Source organism: Bos javanicus, chromosome 7, assembly GCF_032452875.1.
Source record: "Bos javanicus breed banteng chromosome 7, ARS-OSU_banteng_1.0, whole genome shotgun sequence".
In the NCBI taxonomy this organism is placed as follows: domain Eukaryota; kingdom Metazoa; phylum Chordata; class Mammalia; order Artiodactyla; family Bovidae; genus Bos; species Bos javanicus.
In genome coordinates, this window is record NC_083874.1 from 7,098,810 (window position 1) to 7,109,178 (window position 10,369).

Here is a 10,369-nt window from a genome sequence, read left to right on the forward strand (position 1 = left end):
ATGGCCGCCATTCTGAGGCTAAATTACACCTCAGCGACTGAATTCATCCTCATCGGCTTCTCCACCTTCCCCCACCTTCAGCTGATGTTCTTCCTGCTGTTCCTGCTGATGTACCTGTTCACACTGCTGGGGAACCTGCTCATCATGGGCACCATCTGGAGGGAGCACAGCCTCCACACCCCCATGTACCTCTTCCTGTGCGCCCTCTCCATCTCCGAGGTCCTCTACACCTTCGCCATCATCCCGCGCATGCTGGCCGACCTGCTCTCCACCGACCGCTCCATCTCCTTTGTGGCCTGTGCCAGCCAGATGTTCTTCTCCTTCATGTTTGGCTTCACCCATTCCTTCCTGCTCACCGTCATGGGCTACGACCGCTATGTGGCCATCTGCCATCCCCTGCGCTACAACGTGCTCATGAGCCCCCGAGGCTGCGCCTGCCTGGTGGCCTGGTCCTGGGTTGGTGGCTTAGTTGTTGGGCTAGTGGTGACATCTTCCATTTTCCAACTTACTTTCTGTGGGTCTAATGAAATTCACTATTTTGGCTGCCATGTGCCACCTCTTTTGAAGTTGGCCTGTGGAACTGAAGTGCAGGTAGTGGCCAAGGGCGTTGGCCTGGTGTGTATCGCAGCCCTGCTGGGCTGTGGTCTCCTCATCCTCTTGTCTTACGCGTTCATCGTGGCCGCCATCTTGAGGATCCCTTCAGCCGAGGGCCGGCACAAAGCCTTCTCCACATGTGCGTCCCACCTCACCGTGGTGGTCGTGCACTACGGCTTTGCCTCTGTCATCTACCTCAAGCCCAAGGGTCCCCAGTCTCTGGAAGGAGACACGCTGATGGGCATCACCTACACGGTCCTCACTCCCTTCCTGAGCCCCATCATCTTCAGTCTCAGGAACAAGGAGCTGAAGGAAGCCGTGAAGAAGACCTTCCTCAGCAAGCTCTACACCTCCAGCATCTGAGTGGCTGCGGTGGTTTCAGATTATGGTAGAAGGAAGACCACACCCTCATCTATACAATGGGGTTAATCAAAGCTATCTTGTAAGATTGGTGTAAAGATTTGTGTGTGTGTGTGTGTGTGTGTGTGTGTATGACACTTATCACATAGTAGGTGTTCAATAAATGTTAATCTTTTTTCCTTTTTCCTCTCATGGTCTGTGTGTCTCACATTAGCTTCAATTTTTAAAAAATATTTATTTATTTATCTTTGACTGCATGGGGTCTTCATTGCTGTGTGCAGGTTTTCTCTAGTCGTGACGTGAGTAGGGACTACTCTCTAGCTGCGGTACACAGGCTTTTCATTGCAGGGGTTTCCCTTGCTGCAGAGCATGGGCTCTAGGGTGTGCGGGCTTCAGTAATTTTGGCTTGCGGGCTCAGTAGTTGTGGCACATGGGCTTAACTGCCTTGTGGCATGTCGGATCTTCCCAGACCAGGGGTCAAACCCATGTCCTCTACATTTCAAGGCGGATTCTAAACCACTGGACCACCAGGGAAGCCCCTAGTTTCAATTTTTAACCAAATAACTTTGTTGAAATGTAATTCACATTCCATAAAATTCACTTATTAAAGTACTTGCATAAGGACACACAGAACCTCACTCCCACTCCAACAGTATTAAGGAACCTGAAAAAATTTTTTTCATCCAATTTGATAAACAAAAATTGAACTTCACAGTTACCTTCATTTACTGTCATTTTTCTACAATAACTAGTTAAACAGATATTTGAGAGCCTCTATATGCTGTTGGCTTCCCAGGTGGCACTAGTGGTAAAGAACCTCGCTGCCAATATAGGAGACATAAGAGACGCAGTTTTGATCCCTGGGTTGGGAAGATCTTCTGGAGAAGAGCATGGCGAGCTACTCCAGTATTCTTGCTGGGAGAATCCCCATGGACAGAGGAGTCTGGTGGGGTACAGTTCATAGGGTCACAAAGAGTCAGACACAACTGAAGCATGCACACACTCACCATAGGCTGTGAATGAATACCATGGTGGACATGGGCTGGGTGTCCTTGACCTCCCCAGAGCAACATTCTACTGGGCAGAGACAGACAATATCTGATAAGCTAATATGCCAATAATAAGCCCATCTAATATGTTAGGTTGTAATAAGTAGGAGTCAAGTAAAGCAAGTCAAGAGAGAAAGACATGGCCAAGAGCGTTCTATTTGTTTAATACATTTAGGAAGGGGATCCACAGTATTTGAGTAGGTAAGATTCCAAGGGATTGAATTTTGAGTTGCTGTTTTCTAAGAAAAATAGACTGTAGGAGAATGAAGTGTGCGTGTGCGTGTGCGTGTGCGTGTGCGTGTGTGTGTGTGTGTGTGAGAGAGAGAGAGAAAGGATGATAATGCCAACAAGCAATCCAATGTTTGGATACATTAAATTTGAGATGTCTTCTAGTTATCCACTTGGAGATACTGAGTAGACAGTTGGATAGGGGTAAATATAAGAATTTGAGGATTACTTGTGTGCACAAGGTACTTAAAACCGTGATACTGAATGGGATCCCCAGGGAGAGAGAATGCTGATGAAATACAAGGATCAAATGGCTTAAATAGCTGTTTTGTGTTTCATGTATAAAGGAACCAAGATTTTGTTTAAGTTTTTTAGTTTAAAATCTTGTGCTTTAAAATATTGTGTTGGTTTCTGCCATACATCAACATGAATCAGCCAGAGGTATACATATGTTCCCTCATGCTTGAAGCTCCCTCCCAACTCCCACCCCATCCCACCCCTCTAGGTTATCACAGAGCACCGGTTTGAGGTCCCTGAGTCATACATTAAATTCCCACTGGTTACATATGGTAATGTGTCTGTTTCTACGCTACTCTCTCAATTCTTGCCATCCTTTCCTTTCCTCACTGTGTCCATGAGCCTAACAGTTCTTTATTAATGATTGCATCTAAAGTTTTCTGATCTTAAATGTCACAGCTCTGAACATCCTATTATTTAGACAGATCTAGAATGATATCTACAAAACATCCATGTAATTAGGTGGAAAACGGGGTGCAAGAATTAAAGCCAGGTCATCCTGACTTCAAATACAGTTTTTCACAAACCAGCCAACATTCTGGCTTGTTCAGCACAGATTACATTGGTAATTGGGCATTACATTGGTCCAGCTAAGAAATGTCTGTTAATAAATTTTATCTTCCAAGTCCTATGTAGATGCTAGGTGTGATGCTGAGCAAGATGGACAGACTTCCTGTGTTCAGGAAACTGATAGCCTAACGAATCACAATAAGTTTGCAGAAGGCATTGGGTGCCCAACTCATTGTTGGTGTCAAATCATTTTCCAGGCTTTTTCCATTGGGATACCGGTAGGACCAGAGGCCAAGTTGGCCTTTAATGAACAAAATGAAAGAGCCCAGTTTGTATTCTTGCCCAGATCTGTTTTGCTGCCAAGCATAGGGAGTATCTTGGCTCAGTGTTAAAGAGTTACTCAGGAATTCCAACAAGAATAAAACTTATTTTGAAATCATGAAGTAGTCCTGAGTCTGTAGAAATGTTACTTCAGTGTCCCAAGGATGCATGTTCCAGTGCATGGTGGGTTACAACTGCCCACCTGTGGTTTAAAAGGCTCTTAGGATCCTGAAGTGCTTGATTTGAAACTGAGCTAGTCCTCCTTAGATGGGGGACCCACAAAACCCCTTGTGGGAAAATGGTGTGTGAGGCTTTGGGTGGAGAAGGCTGGGAATCAGAAAAGACCTGCAGGAGAAGCCTGGCCCTTCCAATTTGTGTGACCTTAGATGAGTCATGCAAGCATCTTGAACCTCGGTTTCCCCTCTGTCAGATGGAATGGATGTGAGTTTATCTGCCCTGATCCCCCACTGTGAAACTTTAATGAGACAACATTTGTGAAGGGGTAACAGGAAGCCTGCAGTATATACTGCAAAGGAGGATTCTCAGGGTTCTCCAGTGTGGTTTGAAATGGTTTCCACATTCTAACAGTTTACATTAACATGAGATATTTTACTACTCAATTTATAGAGAAAGACTGGATTCAACTTTAGGACAAATGATGCATAGTTTCTGCTCCAACATAAATACAAATTTTTTTTTTAAACTTTGGCTAATTTGACTAATTTATTGCTTGTGTTGTTGTGTTGTTTTTTAAGTATTTTATTTATTTATTTCATTTTTGGCTGAGTTGGGTCTTCCCTGCTTTAGGTGGGCTTTTCCTAGTTGTGTGAGAGGGGCTACTCTTTGGTTTATGGGCTTCTCACTGCCCACTCTCTTGATGTGGAGCACGGGCTCTAGGCATGTGGGTTTCAGTAGCTGCAACACGCTGAATCAGTAGTTGTGGCTTGCAGGTTCTAGAGTGCAGGCTTAGTATTGTGGCACGCAGGCATAGTTGCTCTGCAGCAAGTGAGATCTTCCTGGACCAGGGATCAAACCCATGTCCCCTGCATTGCAAGATGGATTCTTAACCACTGGACCACCAGGGAAATCCTCTTGTGCATTTTAATTATATATGTTGTTGCATACAACAGTATCACCATAAACTAAAATCCATTAAGTATTATAAATTGCTATTTTAAAATAAATGCATCTGAAACAATTTAAATTTGTCAAGGAAACTTAAAAAAATGAGTTATAATTGACACAAGACATTGTGTAAATTTTTGATGTCCAATGTACTGATGTGATACCATTGCAGAAACCAGTAATTAAGAAACCAAGTGCCACATTCAGAGAGTTGGAGAAATCAGGTTTATTATGCCGGCGGGCCCAGAGGAGTTAACACTCCAAACTCTGAACCCTGAACAAAGGGGTTGTTGAAGGTCAGCGTCTTGCAGTGGTCATGATTTAATCTTTGTAGAGGCAGCTGGCAAGGGCCAACTTTCAGTCAGCAAGGCCCTTTCATAGCCACATATTTGATCATGTTTTGAGGGCATTTCATGGTCACTGTGTCCTGCGGTGCTGGGAAGGCTCATTCCCAGGTCTAACAAAGATTCCATTGACAGGCCACTCAATGCGTTGTCACTAGACCAGGTCTTGTAAGTAGCAAAAGTCTCTGGACCATACCTGTCGTACTAGCCTCTTGGTCCAGGAAAATATTTCCTCTTGTTGCTTCTTCCCATATCTAGAGTTACACAATTACAATTATTGATCTCATATGGAACTGCATGTCAGCAGTTTATCACAGGCTTGGTCACACATTTGGTAACATAAGAAATAATCTTCTGGAGCAAGCTACATAGAAAATAATATACCTAGCAGTTATTAGTAAGGTCACAAGGAAGAATTTAAGTCAAAAACTTTCACTCGGTTCAGTTCAGTTCAGTTGCTCAGTTGTGTCCGACTCTTTGAGACCCCATGAATTGCAGCATGCCAGGCCTCCCTGTCCATCACCAACTCCCGGAGTTCACTCAAACTCATGTCCATTGAGTCGGTGATTCCATTCAGCCATCTCATCCTCTGTCGTCCCCTTCTCCTCCTGCCCTCGGTCTCTCCCAGCATCAGAGTCTTTTCCAATGAGTCAACTCTTCGCGTGAGGTGGCCAAAGTACTGGAGTTTCAGCTTTAGCATCAGTCCTTCCAAAGAAATCCCAGGGCTGATCTCCTTTAGAATGGACTGGTTGGATCTCCTTGCAGTCCAAGGGACTCTCAAGAGTCTTCTCCAACACCACAGTTCAACAGAATCAATTCTTCTGTGCTCAGCTTTCTTCACAGTCCAACTCTCACATCCATACGTGATCGCTGGAAAAACCATAGCCTTGACTAGACGGACCTTTGTTGGCAAAGTAATGTCTCTGCTTTTGAATATGCTATCTAGGTTGGTCATAACTTTTCTTCCAAGGAGTAAGTGTCTTTTAATTTCATGGCTGCAATCACCATCTGCAGTGATTTTGGAGCCCCAAAAATAAAGTCTGACACTGTTTCCACTGTTTACCCGTTTATTTGCCATGAAGTGATGGGACCAGATGCCATGAACTTCATTTTCTGAATGTTGAGCTTTAAGCCAGCTTTTTCACTCTCCTCTTTCACTTTCATCAAGAGGCTTTTGAGTTTCTCTTCACTTTCGGCCATAAGGGTGGTGTCATCTGCATATCTGAGGTTATTGATATTTCTCCCGGCAATCTTGGTTCCAGCTTGTGCTTCTTCCAGCACAGTGTTTCTCATGATGTACTCTGGATATAAGTTAAATAAGCAGGGTGACAATATATAGCCTTGATGTACTCCTTTTCCTATTTGGAACCAGTCTGTTGTTCCATGTCCAGTTCTAACTGTTGCTTCCTGACCTGCATATAGGTTTCTCAAGAGGCAGGTCAGGTGGTCTTGTATTCTCATCTCTTGAATTTTCCACAGTTTATTGTGATCCACACAGTCGAAGGCTTTGGCATAGTCAATAAAGCAGAAATAGATGTTTTTCTGGAACTCACTTGCTTTTTCGATGATCCAGCAGATGTTGGCAATTTGATCTCTGGTTCTTCTGCCTTTTCTAAAACCAGCTTGAACATCTGGAAGTTCACGGTTCACATATTGCTGAAGCCTGGCTTGGAGAATTTTGAGCATTACTTTACTAGCATGTGAGATGAGTACAATTGTGCAGTAGTTTGAGCATTCTTTGGCATTGCCTTTCTTAGGGATTGGAATGAAAACTGACCTTTTCTAGTCCTGTGGCCACTACTAAGTTTTCAAAATTTGCTGGCATATTGAGTGCAGCACTTTCACAGCATCATCTTTCAGGATTTGAAATAGCTCAACTGGAATGCCATCACCTCCACTAGCTTTGTTCGTAGTGATGCTTTCTAAGGCCCACTTGACTTACATTCCAGGATGTCTGGCTGTAAGTGAGTGATCACACCATCGTGATTATCTTGATTATGAAGATCTTTTTTGTACAGTTCTTCTGTGTATTCTTGCCACCTCTTCTTAATATCTTCTGCTTCTGTTAGGTCCATACCATTTCTGTCCTTTATTGAGCCCATCTTTGTATGAAATGTTCCCTTGGTATCTCTAATTTTCTTGAAGAGATCTCTAGTGTTTCCCATTGTGTTGTTTTCCTCTATTTCTTTGCATTGATTGCTGAGGAGGGCTTTCTTATCTCTCCTTGCTACGCTTTGGAAGTCTGCATTCAGATGCTTATATCTTTCCTTTTCTGCTTTGCTTTTCACTTCTCTTCTTTTCACAGCTATTTGTAAGGCCTCCCCAGACAGCCATTTTTCTTTTTCACATTTTTTTTCCATGGGATGGTCTTGATCCCTGTCTCCTGTACAGTATCACGAACCTCCGTCCATAGTTCATCAGGCACTCTATCTATCAGAAATAGTCCCTTAAATCTATTTCTCACTTCCACTGTATAATCATAAGGAATTTGATTTAGGTCATACCTGAATGGTCTAGTGGTTTTCCCTACTTTCTTCAATTTAAGTCTGAATTTAGCAATAAGGAGTTCATGATCTGAGCCACAGTCAGCTCCCAGTCTTATAGCCTGGTATACCCCAGGTCATCTGACTCAGTTAAATGATTATAGCCAAGTGTTCATCTCCTGGTTGTATATCATGGAGCATCAGACCTTTATCCAGAGATTGGTTACTGAGATAAGCTTTAGAAACAATCTTAGAGTGTCTTTTTAATAACTTAAACATTTTAACAATTTAACAAGGAACTGTCTCAGAAATGAGTCTTAGTAAGCACAGACCTTAATCAACAAAACTAGAACTTAATATTCAGTGAAACAAAAGTTTTTCCTTCTTGGAGAACTCACTGTGAGGGCATTAACACTGTAGCCAGGGAAGTCTTTAACCCGTCAAATAAAAATGAGGTCCGTCAGGGAGCTGGGAAAAGCCAAGTGGCTGTCTTGGATTTCCCATAGCCCTGGCTCTTTGATTTTCAGCTGTTGTTTACCCATTTTTAATTTCTTGATTTAGGAGCAGACTATTGCCATGTTTTAAGGACATTAGGACAGCAAAAAGTCTAACCGTGAGGGGTTATATTTTGTAGAAGCAAAATGAGCTTTGTCTACATGTACTACATTCTAAAATAATGTTTATTTACTTTACCAAAGTAACAAAGATTTTAAAAACAAATGTAAATCACTTAAAGGCAAAGAAATTCATAATATGTTATCAAAATCTTCATTCTAAGAAAACCTGTTTCTCTAAACAAAGAGAAGACCAAATTCCAGTCTGGTACCAGCTTACTGTTAATAACAAAATTTGTTTATGTGTTTAATCTTAGAAAGTCTTTTCCATCAGTCTTGAAGAACTAGCAGAATTTTTCTAAAGGCATGAGAGTAAAATCATAGAAGGCATGTTTAAAATCTGATTCTATTGCAATTGACAAAGAAACCTGGTTATTGAACACTTTAATATGACAACTAGAATTGTAATTGACTGTATTTTATCAGGGCATATCAGATCTATATGAATTTCACATAATTTGAGGATATCTATATTAGTAACATCAACCATACAGTGTAACCTGAATAGACTTATCACCCCTTCAACAGTACTTCTCATGTAATTTAACATGTCCAGTGGACCAAGGTATCTTAATAGCTCTTTGGGATGTCTCAGGGACCCTCTGAAGCATCCCAAAGTTAGCTAGAAGTCAAGTTATTTAGGAAGTTTTGTCCATAAATATCAAAAGGGTTTATAATAGTCAGGTAGGATCATATAAGTTACTGTGAAATAATAGTTATTTACTTAGCCAAAGTTAATAAATGATTTCAAAGGTAAATACAGAACAGATCAATTAAGAGGTAAAGAAACTTAAATCTATTATTGAAAGCAGTTCAACATCTGAAGAAAATATGTCTTCTTAATAGAGAGAAAGGCCGAATTTAACTTTTTGCACCAACTTACTTTAAATTCATTTAGGCAAACTTAATTAAATTTATTTTAAACTTAGTCAGTCCTAACCACGCACAAAACTTTTTTTCAGGGTCCACTTTCCACAAACCTTCTAATCACTTTTTGTAACAGCCACCTGTAAGTCAGACCTAGTTTCTTTTCCCTTCATAAAATGTGATTTTATTTTTTATACCTTCTTTATTAAAAACATGCATCCTACTTTCCTTATTAGATTAGCAAACAAACATTAATACTAGATATTTAATATTGAATATTTCCCAGTTCACATGAATCTGAAATTTATTTAGGTTAATTTTTTCTTGTATTTAGAATTGTTTGATTTGTAAGCACTTACTTTTCTTTAGGCCAATTAAATTAGAACTCATTTACAACTTCATTAATATTATCAGAAAAAAAACAAAAGACATACACTGAGACATACATAAATCCATACATACAGACAGCAATTTTATAGTTTTCTGTTTGAGATTTAAAATATCTCTTTGACCATCCCCACCTTTTTTTTCTTTGCTTGAAGTTCTAATTTGCCCAAGGCTGAGGTCTCAGGCAAAGTTGGCTGTGTATTTCAAGGACATGGAAAGGGTTAACTTCAAGCTTTCCCCTAGGCAGGCCTTTCAATAAGCTGAAAGTGAAAGTGAAGTCGCTCAGCCACGTCCGACTCTTTGTGACCCCGTGGACACCAGGCTCCTCCGTCCATGGGATTCTTCAGGCAAGAATACTGGAATGGGTTGCCATTCAATAAGCTAATTGTTTTTAATCGCATGTGCAAAAAGAATTGGTTTTACAGTTTCCAAAAAGAAAAGAAGTTTCTCTCACTCTGTTCAATCAGCAATCACGCACTCACAATCATTCAGAGGCTATCACAATGCCTCCCTTCTCCAGGGTCCTCGGGTTTCCTTAACTGTTGCTCCCTTCCTGGGAGCTCCACGGAGGTTATCAGTCACAATGCCTTCCTTCTCTTGAGTCCCCAGTTCTCCCTATTTGATGCTCCCTTCCTGGGAGCTCCACGGAGGTGATCAGTCTCCTCTTCTACCCTTTGGAGTAGGATCTGACTGGGGACTGGCCCAGGGCCTTACCTGATCCTGTGGCCATTCCCGGTGAGTTGGTCCAGGGGCTTGGCCATCCATAGAGTCGGGACACCAGTCGGGAAGAGAACCCAGAATACCGTCAGGTGGCACGCCTCCTTGTTTGTCTTGGGGTTCCTTGCTCCAGCCCAGCCGTGCCACCAGTGTGGTGGCTCAAGGGGCTGACGTGGTTGGAATCTCACTGGGGCCTCCAGAAGTGTTGCAAAAACCAGTATTCGAGAAACCACGCACCACACTCAGAGAGTTGGAGAACTCAGGTTTATTACACTGGCAGGCCCAGAGGAGTTAACACTCCAAGCTCTGAGCCCCGAACAAAGGGGTTACAGAGTTTCTACAGACAGACTAGAGTGGGCAACACTGGCTGTTAATAGGCTGATTTAAACTAAGGGGTTTCACGTCCATGGGAACAGCAGTCAAGATGGGGAAGGGGATGCATGACCTTTACACCAACAGGCATGATTAAGCAG

At 42.1% G+C, this 10,369-nt stretch overlaps 1 protein-coding gene across 1 annotated transcript; it reads left to right on the forward strand.

Annotated features, from left to right (window-relative positions):
* LOC133251933 (olfactory receptor 10H1-like) lies at window positions 1-957 on the forward strand. Its single transcript, XM_061424708.1, has one exon. The coding sequence runs from the start codon at window positions 1-3 to the stop codon at window positions 955-957; it is 957 nt and encodes a 318-aa protein (XP_061280692.1).
* Window positions 958-10,369: the final 9,412 nt, after the last annotated feature.

Bases quoted from the DNA above. Each gene is read 5' to 3' on its own strand.
- LOC133251933 (XM_061424708.1), top strand. From the start codon at position 1: ATGGCCGCCATTCTGAGGCTAAATTACACCTCAGCGACTGAATTCATC.